At 39.4% G+C, this 22,691-nt stretch overlaps 1 protein-coding gene across 1 annotated transcript in view; it reads right to left on the reverse strand.

Moving 5' to 3' along the window:
• Positions 1 to 970: 970 nt before the first annotated feature.
• Positions 971 to 22,691, reverse strand: part of LOC149783240 (carbohydrate sulfotransferase 15-like) — a 36,743-nt gene continuing 15,022 nt past the window's right edge. Inside the window, exons 5-7 of the mRNA XM_089933086.1 lie at positions 19,268 to 19,421; positions 17,979 to 18,126; positions 971 to 1,996 (exon numbers count right to left, since the gene is read on the reverse strand). Of these exons, the coding sequence (XP_089789212.1) occupies positions 1,800 to 1,996; positions 17,979 to 18,126; positions 19,268 to 19,421 (499 nt within the window). The 3' untranslated portion in view covers positions 971 to 1,799. The remainder of the gene's footprint in view (positions 1,997 to 17,978; positions 18,127 to 19,267; positions 19,422 to 22,691) is intronic.

Below are 22,691 nucleotides of genomic sequence, written 5' to 3' on the forward strand. Positions count from 1 at the left end.
TAACATTTTATTTTAAAGGGTTTTATTCATTCTCGTAGAAACATGTTGAAGTTTTTATCCAAAAGATTGCACTTTTACAGATTATCAAATAAATTGCATCAGTTGATATGCAGTGTTGAAACGTTGAAAAACAATTCCTTTGTACTGGATCTACTGCACTAAGTACTTTCTGTAATATTTGTACATTGGAAGAACCGATGTTTGTTACATCTGTAAAGTTTCTATTTTGAAAATTATAATTTTGACACCCTTTATCACTTCATTTGCATGTTAACATCTGACCAGCAGATATTGAATGAAATGGATACACATGAAAGACCGGCTAAAATGTAACAGTCTAAAAATAAATAAGTACCGCCTCTAACATAATATTGACATCACCATTAGGTCTCTCTCTCTCTCTCTCTCTCTCTCTCACACACACACACACACACACACATGCGCAATGACAAACACATAATCACAGAGAGAATATTCCCGTTTAACCTTTACATATTTAATGAAAAACTGAAACAAATTAAAGCTACTTTCCTACGATGATGAAAATAAAACAATGCAGCTTTACTCTAATTCATAACCAATAAATTGAGCAGTATAAAAGATAAATTAAAAAAAAAAAAAGAATTACATTTTGAGTGAGTCTATCTAGAAGGGAATGAAATCGACAATTTGAAAATGCTGTCATGCATGACTTGGTGTTCTAAATTCAAGTTCAAGAGATAAAATGTAAGAAAAATAATAAATGTTTTGAAAATAAAGCGTTATAAAGCTTGTCTTAAAATACATTCCCTCTAAAATGACAATGATAGATAAGTAGAGTTTAACACAGCCTAGTTGTGTTAGAAACATCGTTTGTCATTGGATATTTAACTCGCGCATGAGCATGAGCAGAAGGGTAAAAGTTGGAGTTTGATTTTTTGATTATTTATTTTTTTGATTTTTTTTTTTTTTTTTTTGGTAAACGGAGCCATTATTTTTGTATGGAGAACACTCTTTATTCCAAATGCCCATCTTATCCTAATTTTTGCAAAGGCTCGTCTGTCTGTTTGCAGTTCATACCGGTTTGCCTTAGATCTGAGACGAAAAAGTCTAAAATCCGGACTCAAATCGGATTCCGACCACGGCCGATTTTTGGGTAGAGAAAAGTCGGTTCCAAAAAATGAGATTCTTTTATCTGAATTTTGTAGTGCAACTAGATATTCCAGATTATTTGGTATCATTGTAGAGCTACATCTGTCCACCTTTCTATGATGCCACCCACCTTAGTGTATCATGCATGACCATGACGCTACGGAGCTCGGCAGTAGGCTACTACCTCCTGCCCCGATAAGTCGTCGCTAGGGGTTAAGGTGTTAACAAAGAGGACCATTGACATCAGAAAGGGACATCACTCTTCCAAACAGTGCGAGAATAACATAAAAGTCTTACGCGATTAATTTTGGTTGACAGTATAAAATCTTAGTCTCACTAGTGCATCGGGACAGTTAGTAAACAAAGCCAAGGTAAAACGATGGGCAAAAGACCCTTGTGTTTAATTTGTAAATATTCACTATTGTACAAGTATTTCGAATCTTCAATGTAAAAATAATGTTGCATTCTTTTTATTTAAACTAATAAATAATGCTTGTATTAGCTACATGATACTATACGTCATGACGTAGTAATTGCGTCGAGTAAATGGTTCATACAGATTACTGTACAAGTTTACTGTTGACAAATCAGACGTGTTCTGTAATTAAAAGTGTTTTATAATTAAAAGTGTTCTATAATTAAAAGTGATTTATAATTTTGGGGTTAGATTAGTTCTTGTTATTATTCAACCAAAGATATCTGGTATCATTCAGTAGTACCGCCAGCTGTCGGTTGAACGGCCGGAATATGCCTTCTAGCATTTTCCTTGTTTCAGGAAGTATTTTTCCAGCAGACTTCTTCAGCTTCCCTTCGTAAAAGTGAGTTATATTGGATATCTCGTCTAGTTTCGTGGTAGGTATGGCATCTGAAGTAATGAAAAGAAAAACAAAGATAATCTGAAATGAGCACAGCCTAAGGCGAGCTCCTGACTTCTCGTGATTTTATCGGGACGTCACTAACTAGGTGCGTTACACTATGAATGTGTCATGTGAGCGTTCTCATTATTAGGAAAGGCAGTTATACCACATTACACGTTATTGATGATGATGGCGATGTCAATGATGATGATGATTATTATTATTATTATTATCGTACGTACGAATGAATACATACATATTATTTTGGTTTATTCTAAACTAATTTTAATGCTCTTTTAATTTGTCCATCATCTAAATAAAAAGAGCCACTGCTTTGCTAAAACGTACAGACCGAAATAAGTATAATTTATTGAAGATCTGTGGCTTTATCTCAAAGCTTTGTTCGGATTTCACGACAAACGTTCGTGCTGAAGTTTATTTTTTATTTCAAAACCGATCCAAACCGTTCTCCAGTTACGTAGGTAATACAGTCTGAACACCTTCGTCCTTTTCCTGTCAATCTAGAGAGAATCTCGAATGTGCAAAGTGGTTTTATTCCCTCATTTTGGGAAAGCAAACAAACAGTGCTATATTCTTGTGCAGCGAAATAGGTCTGGTGATTTGTCTACGGCGGGGTGCAGTACATATATTGTGACGGAATAAACAACAACGATCTGATTTTAACTTTCTCTCATCCCGCTGTCACAGTGTCCGATGTGAATAAAAACAATTCCGAATACAAATGTTGATGGCGGCAAATAACATTTCACGAATTCTTTTTTTGACTTGGCAGAACAGGCCAAGAATATTCCGATTGCACCACTGCCAGCACATACTGCGTAAACCCTGGTAAGCCCCATTTTATGATAGATTGAAACATGTGGTGATAAATATGAAAATTTAACATTTCCAGTTCGAATTGTTGCCAAGGCTTTACATTGTAAAGTTTTCAGTTAATTTGGCTATCCCCCTAAAAGGGAGATAAAAGCAAGAACAGCCATTTCTGCTAAAGAGTTACGAGATATTAACATGTGGTGGCAGTAGTCTTTCGATAAAAGTATGAACGCCATCTGTATAGTAGAATTAACACTATTAAAAAATTTTATGTCATAAACAACGCAACGACCAGCACGAACAGTTTGACACCGGAGTCAGATTTGTTTTGAAAGACATATTCTACTTTTTGTGAGGAACATTTTACAAAAATATAAATAACGTGAGTACGACAGGTGATTTAATTTATCTTCGCATCTTGGTCTTGACTTCATTGTTTGTAAGAGATTAAAAGGCATTCAAAGTGACAATTGTCAAACTTGTAAAGTTTTGGTTGACGAATATCCAGCTACATACGAAGAATAATCGTCATAATGAAAGAAAGGCGTTAAAAATGCACTTATCGACGTATCACCGTCATTGAAATGACTGAAATTTTAATGTTCAATGTAATTCCTCGAACTTTCGAACAAACGAAACGAAGAGATCACCTCAAAACTCTGTTGTTTGCATTTTTGTTAGTGATAACTCGTCATCAAATTGTCGGGACTTCAATGATGTCATTATGATGTAATAACAACAATTGGCAACAACTGTCAAATCATTTCAGCATTCAATAGCAACGACTGTGAAAGTTTCGAGTGAGCGCTATATCTTCTATCTTAAGCATGGTTTTGGTTTGCTGTAGGCTGCTGATTTCGATAAAATTAGAATAACGTTTCGTACTCAAAGACAAATCAAACTAAATAACCCAGACTGATCCGAGGGACGATCTCGGTTGCGAATCCAGCACGTCAACCACTGAGGGACTGTAGCTCATATCTACTAACTTAATCTTTAAATAGTGAGCAATTATCGGATGCTTTTGGAAATTTATTTTCCCTTAAAAAATATTTAATTGGGGAACGCCTCTCTGACAGCTTCTAGAGGCTTCAGCTTGTGGTGACAGGAGCGCTATACTATTTTTTTTTTTTTTGGGGGGGGAGAGGTAGCCCACTGTGAGATATATACAGCTTTCAATGCATACCCTGTGTACAAACTCCATAATCTTACACGTGTTATTATTGGAACTTAGTACTATGGAGTAAGCAAAACATAAGCTGGGTATAGTCGACAAACATTTGGTGACGCTACTGACTGACATTCCGCAAGGTACTGAAGGAGATGTATAGCAATACGACAAGTGGGAGTCCTTAGCCTTCGTAACAGAAACCGTGCTAAATTGCATGGTGTGTGTGTGTGTGTGTGTGTGTGTTTTACAGTCTATGTGTGTACCCCAACAACTCTACTTTCGTTTGTTCCAAACTGTATTCTAAGTGGTAAAGTTTCACGGTATTTTGTTTGCTCAAGAGGAATGGTCGAAATATTTAAAATTGTGTGGCGATCTTAGACTTTCTTTCGTACACTATTTCCATTTCAAACCTCTGGCTGACGAAATTTTAGCAAGACGTGCACTGCGTAACATCTGTATCTTGCAATAACTGTTATCAAATTGCTATTAACTTAACAATATATGTACTCATTGACACTCGTACCAGCTGGACGATTTGAAAAGTAAGCATTATTTCCAAAAATACTGAAATAGAGTTGTGCCAAAGAGAAAGTGCTATGACGCAAATTAATACATGCTGGTGTTTGACTAATATTGCCAATTTACAATGTTTATATAATACTGTCAGTTTAAACTTAAACTCCTTTTCTCGGCAATAATGATAGTTCCTTCCTGTCTATATTTAGACTAACTTCGGTTCCTTTTTGTCTTTTCTCGGTTGAGCTATATATGTTCATTTTGGATGGGTTTTTTTCCGTATCCATTTGTGGTTAATTTCGTTTTCCTTCGCTTAGGTGATTATTCATAACCTTCATCAGCCGTGTACCTTTACAGCTCAGAACCCCACCCTCCATTATGACTCAATTATTGACCTAAATATATTTGAACGAAAATTGAGATCACTTTTAAGAGCAAAAACCATCTTTGGAAACATTCGACAAAATCAATTTAATAATCGATCTAAAAATATTTTTTTCAAAAATAGTAGTGGTTGCTATGACAACGACTAGCACATGAATCAGAAAATTTAATAAACATGTGTTCTGCAGCATAAAACACTTGAAGGTTATAACAGAACAAAACTTTATCTATTTTGACGTGCACAAAAAGCACATATTCAATACAATACAAAATACATAAAAAATACAATGGTGAATAAATGATGGAATAAAGGCAATATAAAATGTGAGTTTACATAAATCCTCTGCGTGGGTGGGTGGAGTCGCATAGACAGACAGAGAGAGAGAGAACTATACGGTAAAACAAATCTTCAGATGGAATGATGAGCTGAGCAAAGTACAATAGCCGTTCCGTGCCGATCAGATGGTTTGTTGTTTTGGGGGCTTTTTGTTGTAATACATCAAAGGCTGTCTAGACATGACGGTCAGTGTATTGCATGCAGGAAGTACCTGGAAAAAACCGGGAAGAACCATAAACCCATGGGAAGCTACTGGCAGGCTTTCTCATGTAGCCACGTTTGCCGAGCCGAGACTCGGAAAGAGGTGAGATGTCACAAATATGTAAAGGAGAACGCATTAGACCACTCAGCCACCTACGATACTGTGCATCAATGTAGCTCTTTTGATTACAAGCTCTATTAGAGCTGGGGCCATGCAATTACATGTTTACTTTTATGCGTTCTGTACTTTATGGTGTATGGTAGTCCAATGAGAACTACTGCCATTTCGGTTTTCGAAATGTCAGTTACTTGTCATTAATATCGTAGCGGATTTTACTATTACTTCTGCGCCATTTCTCTGTCTCCCCTTGATGTTGATAATGCTTTGTGGTGGGATTTTGTAAGGAGCTGGCTGAAGGAGGACGCTTGTTTTATCCTGGTTTTAATGTCCGACCAAATGGCCCGGATGCCTCAGATAACTTTTTTTACAGTGGTATGTAGGTGGTTTTCCTTGTATGCCTCTAATGCACAGTCATATGCAAACAGAGCTTCGAGAAGTAGTCTTTCCAGTGTCGTTGTTCTTTCAGAGATCCGGCACAAACCAAACAGGGATCCATCAAGGCGATAATCGGCGTAGACTCCAATGTATAAGTCTTTCACTGCATGGTGTAGGCTTTGGGGAAAGAGAGGTTGAATAGTACAGTTGCGAGCAGCACACAGCCCTGTATCACTCTGGTCCAGACGCCAAAGTGCTCTGAGTACTCCTCGTTGGTCAAGACCTCTCCTACTAGGTCGTGATGGAACAACTTGATAAGGGTGTTAAATATTCTGGGGCAGGGACCAACCACAGGACTTCTCTATTAACGAGACGAAAGCTATGGTGGGGTCGATGAATAGAGATCCATGTGTTGTTACATTTATTTGTCCTGTACTTGCCCCACAGCTAAGATCATATCGACTGTGCTACGGCCAGGACGGAATCCGCACTGTGATTCATGGAATAGTTCAGGGTAGTGCGGACAATAATCTTCCCTTCAATAGAGAGATGAGAAATTCCTCTATAGCTGTTTCAGTCATTTCTTGTCCGGTAAGATGATTGTGGCGTCTCGTAGATATTCATACATCTCATCCTCGTCCCATATGTTAGTGAGGATGTCATGGAAAGCTGCAAATACTTATATGTCAAGCGCCTTGACTACCTCCGCAGGGATTCCATTTTACCTGCGTCTGTGCCACAGTTCATCTATTCGATGGGCTTCCATGCTTTTTACTCAGATGGAGGCAAATACAGCTCTTCGTAGATTGATATTTAATTGGTTTGTTGTAGTGTTGCACTATCGACAACGGATGGACGATCGAAGAGCTCGCTAAAGTGTTCCTTACATCTTGCATGATTCCTTCTATGTCTTTGATGGGTGGTGTGCCATTTTCGGAGAGAGGTAGAGGGATCCTTATTCGGAAGGGTCATCCCAATGCTCCCAAAGTCCTCGTCAATAAATAAATCCACCCCAAAAATAGCAAAACGGACCCGGAATATGAAGAAATAGAGCACTGGTGTCAATTCCAGGTAACAGCCCAAGGAAACGAAAAGCCCCCAGAAAAAGTAACAAAAGTCCCCAGAAAAGACACCAGAAAATGTATTATATCCACAAGTGAGCCACTTCAACCAGGACGCTACCTCACATTCGCAAACCCCGTCTTCAGTAACCTCTGGTTCTTCCACTTCTACGTTGCCGGTGATGCCTGCCAAACTCAGTTTGACATCCGTTCTTCCTCATTTGGTGTAATAAATGAAACCCGCGTCTCCAAAATCTTCTCAACCGTCAGTGACACACTCCTCCTCATTAGCTGCAGTAGCAGCTGTTCACAAAGTACCTACCCCGAAAATAAAAGTCCAAGAGAGATCGGCATGTTGCAGAGTTTACTGGATTTGTCCAAGCAAGAACTATCCCGATTTAGTCCGTTACGAGGCTCTCCTAAACGCGTGATGCCTGTCTTCAAATTGATGCAACGTATAAACAATCGTTGGCGATGCATTTAAGTATAAACAAGACATGAAACAAAGAATGGGAATCAGTGTTTTTGTGTTCCTGAATGGCCAAAGATGTCCCCCCATATAAGCGCGCTGCGTCACCGTCGTTATTCTTCTGTCAATAAACGAAAAGGCAAAAGAATGGATAGTATCGTCATCCGATAAAACGCTTAGCCAAGCATTGACGTCATCCGCAGAAAAGACACAATCGTGCCTCCAAAAAAAAGGAGCCATCAAATGGGAGGATTCTTATGCGATTTCGGAAAACATATAGTTACCTATTTTGCTAAGCGATAGTCCTAAAAAGATAAAGGGGTGTGTGCCAAATCATCGACGTCATTGTATTTTTGGTATGAGCCCCGGTTGCAACAAACAAAGATGTCACCACCCAGATAACATCATTCTTCACTCCCCAGTGGAAAGAAAAGGAAAGCACTTCCTCTTCGTTTAGACAAACGTTGGACGTGTTGTCCGTCCTGTCCAAAGCTTGTCAACCCAAGCGAAAACAACTAATTCAAGAAGCCTCCAAAGACATCATCGATACCGTGTACAAATGTTGTTTGAATGTCTTGAAAGACACGATAACTTTGTCTCCACACCAGAAAAAAATGCTTAGCAAAACATCGACACGTTCTTCGCCAAATGGTTCAAAGGGAAATACCTATCCGTCAAAACAAAACGATGTTAGTTCAAACAAGGATTTTTACCCCTGTTAGGAACTCTTGTCAAAGGAAAAGAAGGACCCACGTTTAGGCTCTTGGGAACTGTTTTACCCATGCTTCCAGGAAGATAAAAGAGACCTCTGGAGTACAAAGATCACACACCTGACCATTGAAATCGAATGGAAGGACGAAAACTGGCGTTACTGCCTTACAAACGATGGATAGAATACTGACCCGCATTTGCCTCCCGATCCTTATTTGACCGAAATATCCCAGATACAACACGAATTGCAATTGTTAATGGATCGCGACGATTTGTCCGAAACAGACAATTCTCAAATGTACGGTTAACTATTACAACGACTATTACAACGACTGCAACTCTTTCACATGAAATCTTTAGAAGACACAGCTCTGCCAACTCTGAAAGATTTTATGGCTCTGCTGAAAAGTCTATCGCCACTACCACCACTACCACCGCCACCACCTCCAGCGATCAAATCAGACACAGTGTTACGAATGCCTTAGGAAAAAGCGGTACGAGGAGTCTTTCAAATATCGTCCGCAGATCCCTTTTCTATTACGTTTTCAGCGTCCTTGTTGACCCTATCCCCTACTCACCAACGAGAAGAACTTAAATATTGGGTTATAAAGGTGATGTCCACTCCTCTTTCGACAAAAGTACAAACGAAAGAAGGGAAACAAGAAGGGAAAAAAATAAAAGAAGACGAAAGCCATCCAATTACCACTCCGCCCGCCACCACTGCCCTCGATCTCTACTCTCGTGTCACATCGGACACGTAAACCACCAATTGGCCCCATTCAAAGTAGCATCAGCGAAGAGTGTGTGACTTATTAAAAATGGAGAAAGTGTTAGGAAGCATTTACTACGATCCAACCCATCCTGCAGGTTACGGAAAAATTCAAAAATGATATAGTGCTGACAAAACCCGTCTGAAACGTTTCCATTTACCTCAAATACAACGATGGTTACAAGAACAAGCCACGTACACTTTTACATAAACCCATTCGACGAATTTTCCAGACGTCGCACCCGAGTGGAGGGCATCGATCATCAGTGGCAAGACGATTTAACCAATGTCTCTCATTTGGCCAGTCTTGTGTCATCGAAGTCTTTTCCAAATATGCCTCTCTCGTGCCCTTGACTTTCAAATCGAGCAGTGAGTTAGTGCGAGCACTCAAACTGGTGTTGAAACAAAGCGGTTGTCACCCTCTTCGATGGCCAAACGACAAAGACACAAAATGTCTAAACCAAGCTTTCCAAAAAGAATTGAAGAAACGAGACATTTTTTCACCAACGAGAATCGAGAAACTAAAGGTAGCATCGTGGAATGTTTTTAACGCACTATGAAAGAACGCCTGTAGAAATATATTACGGTTCGAGTCTCAGATTCGGCCAGTGTGGGTATGTGAGAAAGCATGCCAATAGCTTCTCGAGGGTCTGTGGTTCTTTCTGGGGATTTCCCGGGTTCTTCCTCCACTACGAATATTGGCCGCCATGTATAGCCTATCGTGTGTTGAAAAAGGGTGTTAAACCCTACAACAACAACAACAACAACGAGAAATACGCATCACACACTCTCAAGAATAGCGACTTCTTACCTCACTTTGTTCAAGCGTACAACCAATCCTACCCAGAAAGTGACTTCCGACAACGAAGTGACCGTTTTTGAGCGCCTGTTTGGTACGCCCCTGACGGTGTCAGTCCCCAACAGAAGTGGAGTGCTGGCAGCAGGAGATATGGTGCGCATTGGCAAAACCAAACGTAGTTTCGACAAAGGTTACTTACCCAACTGGACCACCGTATTGTTTCGTTTTACTGGACGATCGCGTGGTCATCTTCCTGCCGTCTATAAGTTTGAAGACATGAATAGGGAAGTGTTAAAAGGAGCGTTTTACTTGCCCGAGTTACAACGAGCGACCAACGAAGATGACAAAGTGTATGACATCGAAGCATTCGCAAACGAAGAACCCAAAAAGTGGGAAAACGACGTGTCAAAGAAGTAAAAGTTCGCTGGAAAGGATTTCCCCCAGTGTTGATTATTTAATCGACCCTTCGCAAGTCATCAACTATAAAAAGAAGTGACCATCAGTCCCTTCAACACAAACGCAGCTACCGCTATCACATCAGTGACCAATCCTTCACCCAGTTCTTCTCTGCAAGATCTATAAAAACAACCCTTGCGGATGTGGTGTGGAGAACATGTGCCTAAAACGCAAATCGTCTTTTTTCTGCCAAATATTCGTGGTGTATTGTGTCATCGGTGCTGCCGTTGCCAATTTGAGTTTTCAGCAAGGAGACAACCAGTAGTGTACCATTTTACTGAGCAGTTTCATCGGTTACCTTCTTCCCAGTCCTTCCCTCAAATACTCCTCTAACGGTAACAACGGCAGCCTTGAGTCCAACGTCAATGACCCTCCTATCAGTCAACACTCCAACCACCAAAATCCCCTTTTAGACACTTCTCTGACTTCAAGTGACCCCTCATACAGCAGAACTCTGGAATTATGAACAACAACAACCAATTTTACTTAACGTTAACTAGTGATAGTTCCATGTAGGTGTTTCTCAAATATGCTATCTGTTGTTACACAGCAAATTTACATTAACCCATCCAATTAGATCACGAAGCCCACCGGGAAGTGACTTGGGTGGGAATGATTCTCCTTTCGCAAGTTCTTAATGTCCCTGAGAATAAAAAACCTTTTGAGGTCCAAGGTATGGACGAAACACTGCAACAAGCCATAATTACCAGTAAGCAACATTAAAACTGCACTGCCAATCGAGCTGTACTCGGCACTACTCCGACATTGTACATCTAGGAGTTTAACATTAACCCAGGCCATTATTTGAGCAGTCAACATCTGGTGGACCCGATTGCTGTCAGATTCAATGCAGCATTTAACAAATTCCTGACCAAATTGAAAAAAGTAAGGAAAACGTGATAGGTATTAGATTTTGTCCTCCATTATAGGACATTTTGAGTGGGAAACTCAAGTTCATCAATGGTGTCAAAAACATTCGAGAAATGTCAATCATTGACGACAACTCGAATTTCGTGAAACATTTTCGTTCCCCGGTAAAACTGAATCAATGACAATTTGATTTTGTGTACTCTATTGTGGTGGAGTACAACGTGGTGGGACACACCTCCGTATCGTCAGTGCGTGTCATTCCTTTCAAAGTGAAATCTGCCACGAATGCTGACGAGTACGTTGGAAACACCTTCCTCATTCACCGCGAATTTGTGCATCGTCATTATTTACCCGTCAGCAAGTCGTATCTTACACTAACATTGCTATAAAAGGAGACCTGGGACGAAATATATCATTCACCAAATAGAAATTCACAGCGAAACTCCATTTTCGAACACGAGTCTCTGTGTATCCTGTGTACCGATACATCGCTCGACAGCGAGGACTGGGTTTAGGAGAAATGCTGAAATCCGCCTTTCGTTCGGTGACTCTTGTTTTGAAACCAATGGTGACACGAGGATTGCACGCCTTGAAATATGCCGCTTTAACGCAAGGCAAAGAATTTCTCGAAAGTGTCATCATGGAAAAACAAAACCCCAAAGAAGCTTTCTTGAGAGCAGGCAAAACTGTCTTGCTTCAAACGGGCAAAGACATAAATAACTTGGACGCTTCCGACTCAGGCATTTCTGCTTCCCTGACACCACAGCAAGGACAAGGCAGAAAGCAGCGATGAAGACATCCTTCCAGAGCCTTGACAACCCCAGAGCTAGAAAGACTAAGAAAATAAGAACCGTCCGAGAATTAGACATTTTTTATTATTAAATCACACAGAGAGTGAGAGAAAAAATGATGCACCAAGATTCTTGCACATGATCCAAGTCGGAACTGGATCTGTTTGCCATGCCACCAACTATGATGACGATGCAAGAATCCCAATGGGTCGAATTTCATCCCCTGTCCTATTTACGGATTCAGTTCCCATCGAGTTTGAAATCATAGGAGAGCGCGACGATTACATCGATCTGAATAGCAATTTGTATTTGAAAGGAAGAGTGATCAAAACGACAGACAATATCTAACCAGAGGACGACGATAAAATAGCCCCCGTTAACAATGTAATGCATTCTTTGTTCAGCGGAGTGGATTTGTACTTGAATAACAAACTGGTGAGTATCAGCATGGATACTTGCCCTTACCGAGCGTACCTATATAAAAAAATATTGACGTACGGAAAAGAAGCCAGGAACAGTCACCTGGCTGCGTGATATGGAAACCTGACAGAGCGCAGACGTTCGATGATACAGATGGTCAAAATAAGGGGTTCGTCGCCCATCGAAGCAAAGTCACACCAGCCAACAGCAGTTTAGAACTGACAGAGTGTTTGCTTTGGACACGAGAAGTATTTGCTGGACGTATTAGATGTCCGCCTGAAACTGAAAATCAACAGTACCTCTTTCCATTTGATACCTGATGACGCTACCAAATACAAAACCATCATCCAAGAAGCCCGACTCTACGGACGACGCGTGGAAGTGTTAGCTAAAGTGTGAAACGACCTCAGTCTCGCTTTGAGCAGAAAGACCGCCATGTAACCGATACGACGCGTGGAAGTGAAACCCTTCATCATTCCCACTGGAAAGCGATTCATGATCGTAAATCATCTGTTCCAAGGACATTTACCAAAACGTTTAATCATTATTGTCGTCGATAATTCAGCCTTCAAAGGATCCCCCAATACACATGCTTACGATTTTCAACACTTTGGCGTGTCCAAGATTGCAGTCAGTAGCGATGGCAAGACCTTGTGTACCAGACCCTTCTACCTAACTTTAAAGAGAAGAATTACTTCGAGATCATATTTATTGTGTATGAATCCCTGGCCAGAAAGGGACCAACATCAGTCGCGGCATTATGTACGTGGATTATGCAGGAGGCTATGCTTTGTGGGCTACTGATTTCACTCCTAACCACGGCAGCGAGGAGGGACAAATCCGGCCAGGTTCGTGTGGAACTTCAGTTTGTAAACCGAGAACTTGATGTAACTGTCAACGTCATCTTGTATACCGAATTTGATAATTCCATAGAAATCAACAGTTTAAGAGAAGTCCTTCTAGGTTATTATAAGTTATGGTATAACGTAATCCCTCTTTGATTGGTGGAGACTCTTTGGAAATGGAATGGGAGGATGCTGTGGAAACAGAAATCAAAGACAAATACGAGGAGGATGTGGTTGTTATTTACAGATGGCCAGAACAAGAACAAAATTTTATTTTGCCAAACGCCTGGCAGAACAGTTATGGCATTGATCAAGAGAGATTGCTATAGATGTCAAAACGATCATCCCAGCCAACTGCAACACGACAAAAATGTCTGATGATGAGAGAAGAAGACAAATTGGACGAATATATGTACGACACTTGCGGTAACATCTCAGAAGAAACCTTGTTGCATCAGTATTATCAAGACTTGCGTGATCATTCCTCCCCTCCATTGAGTGCTCTAGAGATCCGTCTCCTCGAATCTCTCTTGGCACAGAGTTCAAAGACGGAGCTAATAGATGTTTACTTGTCAGAGATTTACAGGCACAAAGTCAGAATTGAACTGATGACTTATCATTACTATGAAAGAAGAAAAATCAAAACAAAAAAAGGATACATTATTACCATTTGAACAACAGTTCGTACACTGCTTCTTGGAATCATGTGGTGTGTGCTAAAGATGAACTGCCTCATCGCAAACTTTAAGACCGTCAAGCTTATGTCATCAACAAGGACGACAGTCATCTCCCAGGAACTCACTGGGTAGACGTCTACTTCCCTAAAGAGGGTTTGTGGAGTATTTTGGTTCATATGGATTGCCACCTTTGGAAGACGACATCATCGACTTTGAAAGCAAAAATGCCCAGACAACACGATTCAATAATGTGAAATTACTTATTTTGGTCGTCACTCTTCTAGAAACGATGAAAAAGTAGATTGATGGTTTTGTGACCTTTGGTCCTTAGCTAGGAAACGTAGTGTAATTCAAAGAACCAATGACTTCCATCAGTAGAAATGTCACTTCACTTCACAACGTCGTCAACCTTGTCAAAAATAATTTGTTTGTTTGAAAACTTGTTTGTTTTATTGTTAATTGTTGATTGTTAGTTGATTGAATAACAAAATGTCGTGTTTTGAAAAAATGTGACTTTCGTTTGTTTTCAATTTTTATCATTATATATGCTCTTTGACTTATCCCTATCACTCACCCTGAAATCAACTATCGTAGGGGTCTGACCCGACAAAAAGATTGGGCCATCCATTGTTGACTCATCCTCCTATGAATATGTGTTCAAGACTACCCAAGCTGAATGAAGCTAACTTGAATTTACACCGTGTCAGGCAAAGCCTGATACCAAAGTCTGAAGAGATAGAGAATGCCTTAATGTTGAAAGGGACCGAAGATCTGAAAGAAGATCTCTTCAGAGAGGAAATCATAAAGAAAAAAGAAGAATGGACGGAGAAGTATAAACGTCAGAAGCAGAGAGAACAAAAGCAATAGTAACATCAGCAGGAACCATACAGACATTTTGTCGACCTTTTCAGGGCTACCCCAATACTCTAGAAAAGAGATACTAGTTCAACTGCCAAAAAAAGTGTCTATAAGAACTTCGTTCTTTGTTTGATGTTCAAAATTAGATGTGTTATTATAAGCACTTCCTTTCCGTATCTTGTCAAACAGTCTGCGTGTTTTTGTTTATAGTTGGTGATTGTGGGTAAAAAGTGAGTGAGTGTTTCTTTTAGGTTCGTTCGTTCCATGATTTTTGTGATAATAAAGATCTTGTTAGTGTTGGTGTCATTGAACGTTTTCCTTCAGGTACGCTCTTCACAAGCATAAAGGGAAGCGGTCGACAGTCTGCCCACCTGTCATTGATTCGTTAACTACAACAACATGAGCAGACTCATCAAGATTCTGGAACTCCAGATGCACCTGGAATATGACAGGCGCCTTTTAGATGAGTTAGCTATGGAGGCCATAGCGGGAAGTGATAGAATGGAAGAGGAGGAGAGGAAAAAGAAGGAAGAGAAGAAGGAAACTATCCTGTCTCACTTCATGCTGAGACCGTTGTGTGAGGTGAAGCCCGAGGTGATGAGGCCTTCATAACCATTAGCAGCACCACAACCAGTATCAGCACCACAGCCACAGCCACAACAACCAGTACAGCGTCCACATGAGGAAAGGAGGCCAGTTCATCCCCGAGTGTGGCACAGAAGACAGAGGGAACAACAACAACAAGTCTTCAATATTAGTTCAACACATGTTTAACATGGAACAACACGAAAGACAAAAACACATGAAAGAAATATGGCAAAAATACCGCCATCTGCGCTCCCACCCACATGCATCAAATGGGAGCAGGATTGAAGCAGACAATGTATCTGTGGTGCCCAGCCTGGGAGGTGCCAGGATTTAGCTGGTGCATCTGAAGATTTTAAAAAAGGCCAGCCCTTCTCAGGGCTAAACAATCCTCTATAAAAGAGACTATTCAAGTTGCCAATTTGTATGAGTGTGGAGTAGTATGACTATAAACACTCGCTCCTTCCCTGATGCGACTATGTGGAAGGTGTATTTGGGGTTTGTTTTTGCTTCTTCCCGTGTGTAGATAGTAGAGTGTGTGCATGTGTTCGCGTACGTTTGTCTGGATAGTAGATATTGTGATCGTTGTATTTTTTTCCTTATCGTGTGTGAATAGCATATTTGGGTTTGATTTTTCTTCTTTCCGTGTGTGGATAGTATATTTGGGGTTTGTATGCGTGTGCGTACGTTGTGTGGATGATAGATATTGTGTTTGTTTTTTCTCCTTCCCATGTGTGGATATTATTTTTGGGTTTGAATGCGTGTGCGTATGTTGTGTGGATGACAGATATTGTGTTTGTTTTTTCTCCTTCCCATGTGTGGATAGTATTTTGGGGTTTGAATGCGTGCGCATACGTTGTGTGGATAGTATAGTTGGGGTTTGTATGCATTCGCGTACGTTTGTGTGAATAGTATATTTGGGGTTTGTTTGTTTTCCCTTCCCTTCTGTGTCGATAGTAGATACTTTGTAGTTATTGTAAGGGATAGTTTCGTTCCGGTCCGTGCTTGACAAATATAAAGTCGAGCGTTAGTCATTCGCGCCTTTCAGCATTGAATAATCACAGGTGATGGCTTCAAACACAATGGACAAATGAAGACGTTGCAGGAAGTCGTGGATAAATTTGAGATAATAGAAGATATTCTAGTTAAACTGGATCTGGATTAGTATTCGTATAGCCCACATCGAGTCAAAATGGAGATCGACAACTTGAGAAAGTCTAAGGAAAAACTAAGCGGGCTTATGAAACAAGAAAGGGAGGAAAAAGAGGACGTAGAAGATAAAATAAGAATGAGTCGAAACGAAAAAATGGAAAAAGAAGAGGAGAATCAGAAGAGGAAGAAAAAGGGAAGGGAAAGAGGGAGGAGAAACAGGGAGAGGAAAAGAATGAGAAGAAGAGAAAACATGTTATGAAAACATTGAGGTGCTGGTGGATGAAAACAAGGAATTAGAAAATAGAAGAAACCGAAAAGTACTTTTCGGGGCCACTCATATGCCTGGAAAATATTTGCTTTCTTGCCTAATTTTTTTATAGTCGATATCATAATTAAGGTATGATAGATTGATGTTCATCAATCTATGTATATGTGTTGCATGTGTTATATATGTCTATGTATATATCTCTCCTGTATTTGTCTCTCCCTATAGTAGCTTGTATTTAGGTCAGGCCATTGCTACAGTGTTACCAATGTTTAGTACCGTTACGTCACATAAACTATTCCATTTTTATTATCGCTATCCAACAACCCCATTTTCCCTTGCCGCTAAACAGGTCCAATATTCCACATGTTCAATTCCCATTGACCCTAAACGTTCCCAGAGTGATCTGAAAAGTCTTGACACTAAACATTCACAGGGTGGGTCTGTGATATGTTTCGTAACCCTTGGTATCTGACTGTATTTATATTATATGAAAGTTATGTGCTTGATAGCAAATTTATAAAGAAGATATTACATAGCTAATGTTTTACACGGGGATAAATACATTTTTTGAGATATAAAAGTGCATTTGGATTGCAAAGGATCTATACACATATATTGGCAAGTTTCTAAAAAGAAAAACTATTTACAAGTTTGGGATTTTGGCTGGAGAGTCAGGTTAGTTCTTAGAAGAATTAAGTTATGTCCCATCGGATGGGCGAGGACACGTGAACAGGTATTGTGAAAAATTAGACTGACTAGTACATTCTGTCACGTAAGGTACATTGCGACATATAGGCGGAATATGTATTTACAGAAAGAATTGAGGAATCAAATTTATTCCTGTTTCATATTCTTATCTAATATGTTTCAATCAGTCTGCAGGTGTGCTTCATGTTTTGTTTAGATAATCTGAGTAGAGACATTGCTAGGATTGCTCATTGGAATTAAAAATTGCTTATTGGACTAGAACTTTGTTCTCGGACAAATGTAAATTATTCAAAGGAGTTTAGGACAATGCCATTGTGATAAGCACATTAGAGGATCTTAATTCGTTTCGACTTGAATATAACTTTTTACGATTGTTTTGGATTTAATTCACAATACGATCAGTTCATCTTCCATGACCATTTCATTAACTTTGATAACTAATTGTTTTTTAAGTTTTACAAAACTTGGTTGTTTCGCTTCTTTCTGGTATTTAGTTTATGACCATAGATTCGTAATAATACAAATTATAAGAATCACTTTACTCACATAGGAAAATGAGGGTAGCAGTTCTTAAAGCATAAAAATACATTGAAAAGCATGTAGTAAAATTACCTAATTCCAAAAATTGGAATATTCTTAGAAGACTCCCGGCAATATCTTTAGAATAATCCTCCGTCCTCATTATAAAAATCTGTTTTCTTGGAAACACCTTTAACCACTCCTTTAGGTGTATAGAATATAAGCTGGCAGAGATAGGAGTCTGAAATTAGATAAATAATAAACCATAATGCCAGTATGTCTTTATTAACTTTATGTGATGCCCAAGTATATTAACACATTGTCACACCAAGACAGGGTGAGTTCGGCTCTAGTATGCACATCTAGATGACTATACACAAATAACTAGTGATTTAACAATAGGTGATTAAAGGCACATCGGAACATGAATTGCTTTCAATGCCTACTCAAAGGTTTTCAAGTCCCTTGTCGACTGTTGCACCACGGCAGTCAACAGAGAATGATCTGGGCAGGATTCAAACCAGTAGCCCGCAGATTCTGAGTCCTGCACGCTGACCAATGCGACACCACAGCTCACTACCATAGGTATGGAAACAGCTTTGACAGATTTCAATAGAGTACTGGGACATGTTTGACATATTTCGTTAGAATGATGGGATAGGTTTTTAAAAGATTTCGTTAGAGAACCCGGACTGGTTCGACAGATTTCATTCGAGAGCTGGAACAGGTTTGACGAAGTTTATTAGAAAGCTGTGACAGGTTTGAAAAATTTCATTAGAGAGATGAAACAGGCTTTACAGATTCCATTAGAGAGATGGGAAAGGTTCGACAGATTTCATTAGAGAGCTGGAACAGGCGGAACGTATGTTCGAAAGTTCAACTAGTAATATTCATCTAAAGATTTCACCCTAAGGAGAGAGATGCAGTATGGTGTAATGATGCTGGGACTGATTTACATCCGTTGTGTATTCATATCCAATTATATCGGTTTGTTATTTGTGTTGCACGTTTTACGATCCCGAAACGTATGCGTTACACCAGCAGAATTATCCAGATTGTGAGAATAAACTTGTATGCCTACACAACTCAAACCCATCTGACTAACTGAGAATTTCAGCTCCTAAGCTCGCGTTAGACAGGAGACAGAAATTATATTTAATAGGCAAAACAGTTTGACAGGTAGTGGCATGGGTAAGGAATGAGAAAATATGAAAAGCATGTACAGATTAGATCCAGGTCAATAGTTGTCATGTAAACTTGTACAATAATGTGCACTTCTTTCAATATTTAAGTTCAGTTAGCCGCCCCCACCCCCCGACAGGATATAAAAGATAAACAAATAAGCGATCTCGAACAATAAAAGGCACAATGAAATTGCTCACTTTTAGTGTTTTGATTATTTCTTCTGTATACAGACATGCTCTCACAGATCGCTTCTTCGAGCATTGTCCCAATTTTTCGATGCTGGATAAGACATGAATGTTAAACTGCCTGGAATTACGGCCAAATGCTCCATGAAGATAATTGCTGAATAATCTGCGAAAAGAAACTAAATTACGTTGAATACGCACACTATTGGATGATGAAATACTATTCGAGAATGTGACAACATGGAATTTAAACTAAGAACGAACCATCAAAGTGATCAAGCAGCAAACGTGGAAGAAGGAACAAAATTAAAAATGTGAGAAAAAAAAACATGAAATAAACGAAAATTTCCAGGTTCTGCTTAACTGTGATTTTAAATTTTAAGAAATGAAATATAATTAATGCCATTTTTAGAAATACTATATAATAATACTTTGTTGAATGGAAAAATGTCATCATCTATGAAAAATGGCAAAATCCCTATATGTACAGGGAAAGACCATATAACGGAATTTAAGAACTTAAGACCATCATCCTTGTTAAATACAGATTACACAATTTAAAGTAAAATATTAGCAAACAAAATTAAATAATATATAGATGAAATAGTAAACATTAATCGAAAGATGTCGAGAAATGTCAGACCAATTAAAAATAATACATTAAATATCCAAAAGTTAAAGGTTTGTTTTAAAAATGGAAATGAGATAATGGGATCATGGTCCTTATTATCAGGAGAAAGCTTTGGACAGAGTAGAATACAGTTTTATGGATATTGTATTATCTACATTCTGTTTAGGAACATTTTTCCATATTTGGTTTAAATTACAGTACAAGAATATTTTGCCAAAAGTACAATTTAACTTGGGCATAAACTGATAATGCTAAACATAGAATGGTCCAGGGTATAAATTTCCATCCTATAATATGTAGAAGAATCAATAAAAAAGCAACATTAATTAAAGCTATATACCCAGTCTAAAGATAAACTTGGTGCTTAATTTGTTGGAGTTGTTCTGGCCTCTAATAGTAATTTAACACTGAGGCTATAAGACTTGGTTTAAAATATGACACTCGAGACCGAAAACTGTGACTTGAATGACAAACGGGAATCCTTTGTTAGAGTAAAATGATTTTAGAACCAAACGGGAAATTAATATTAGGTCCTCGTTTTTAAGGCACTTGGTGACAATCAGAAACTAACGTTAGGCTACCGTTGTTGTTAACTCATAAACCCAAGGGTAAATAAAAACTAGACCACCACTATTTTAGATTTCTGGGGACAAGAGGACATCCTTCGTTAGAAATATTCATTGGTTCAATATGATACATGACTAAAGAGGCAAAGGGAAATGAACATTAGGGCCACCATGTTTTCATATTCTATCGATATGGAGAACTCCTTTGTTAGAAATGGCCACATGTTTGTCCTTTATAAATCAATAATAAAGTTTCAGAGGGGAGGTTGAGAATTTGGTCTATCCTAAATTTCCGATTGTCACTATAACAAAATGCGCCCTATGTTGCCAATCTCTATAATTTTTTTATAAGGCCTGAAACGTTTTAAATTCATTTCTGGTCATATTCCATTACCATATTCAGGCAGAAAGTCCAATGACTTTCTTATTATTACTGCTTGACAAATATATTGGCACAAAAGTACATCAAAGAGAAAGAGAGAAGGCGGGGTATGGATTCATTAGATAAAAATACTTCACTTATCTAATAGTAACAATCGGTCGGGCTCCCAAAATAAAAGTCATTCATCAATGGTAATCACAGGTCTCCCGACATGTGTGTGTCTCAGTGTGTTCTCTCTCTCTCTCTCTCTCTCTCTCGTCGGTTTGACTTAACATTTACCATCACTCTTCATAGGTCCAGAGTCGTTGTGGCATTACATAAGCGAAAATCCTTTATTTTCGTCTTTTCATGAATTTTCGCCATTAGCTTGATACGATGGTCAACAGAAAGAAGGGGCGGCCTTTTGATATTTTCATATTTAATTAATAATAATCGATTTTTAGAACCCTACAATAGGTTTAAGAAACAATAACAACATCATTAAAGCCTTAAATACATTATATATGTGATCCCCGTAACTAAGACATATACCAAACTGTGTCGACTGGCAATTGCAACTTTGTATCATTGAGTATATAAACACTTTAGAGAGGTCCCAATGAAAGTGTAAACGTACATTTATGAAGAATGATATTGCACGTTACTTAGTGCAATTTCAGTTTGAATGTTTTTTATCGAACCCAATTTATTTTTCTCTCTCACTCCAGATTTCTGCATAATTTGTCCTTTGTGTTTGAGAGGGGACGGGGAAACGGAAATTGAAAGGATTGCGATTAAATTGTGTACCATGTAAAATTCATTTAGAAACGGTGATTATTATACTTTTTATCCGTTATTTTCATACGTCACTAATGATTAATGAGTGGAAATTCATCATTGATCTATAGGAATAGAGCCAACAGCACACAGTTCCAAGAATGTTTTTGTATGCGTATTATTGCGCCATGGGCGGATCACAATTTGATATACCAATAGCATTGGTATATCAAATTACTTTATACTAAAACTGATATATATATATATACATACACACACACACACATATATATCATCATCATCATTGGCGACTCGGTCTCGAAAGACCATGCGAACAGCGCCCTTGGGGTGTTGTCTGTCTCTGTTGGCATCGTCTGCTGTGGCTGTGCAGGCCTATACGTGAGTGACAGTCCCTATTGCAGTTGGTGCAGACATACTGAGAAGTCTGCGTTGCTGTGGTTGCTGCTGCGTTCTTCTTTCTCTTACGTTTCTCTGCCGCCAACTGGCCTCTCCTTGCATCAGCGACTGATATGCCATTGTTTACCATCAGTCTCCAGGTGCCTCGGTCCTCGGCCAGCTCTTCCCAGCCATCGGGTGAAATGTTGCATGCCTTCATGTCCCTCTTGCAAACATCTTTGAAACGGAGTGAGGGGCGTCCGACTCTTCTCATGCCAGTGGCCAACTGTCCATATAGGATGTACTTTGGCAGCCTTCCATCCTCCATGCGTTGGACGTGACCCAGCCATCGAAGGCGGCGTTTAATTAGCAGGGAGTACATGCTGGGGGTACTTGCACGCTGCAGGATCTCGCTGTGTGGAACACGGTCTTGCCAGCTGATTTTCAGGATGCGTTTTAGGCACCGTATATGGAAGGAGTTGAGCCGGCGTTCTTGCCTCATGTAGGTACTCCAGGTCTCACTTCCATATAGAAGGGTGCTGAGAACGCAGGCCTGGTAGACTCGGACCTTGGTGTGCTCTGTCAGCGCGTTGTTTTCCCACACCCTCTTCGTTAATCGAGCCATGATGGTGTGTGTCTTTCCAAGCCTTCTGTCCAGCTCCATATCAATCGAGAGAGTGTTGCTGATGGTTGACCTTAGGTAGG

Source organism: Sinohyriopsis cumingii, chromosome 14, assembly GCF_028554795.1.
Source record: "Sinohyriopsis cumingii isolate HCF-2022 chromosome 14, ASM2855479v2, whole genome shotgun sequence".
Taxonomy (NCBI): Eukaryota; Metazoa; Mollusca; class Bivalvia; order Unionida; family Unionidae; genus Sinohyriopsis; species Sinohyriopsis cumingii.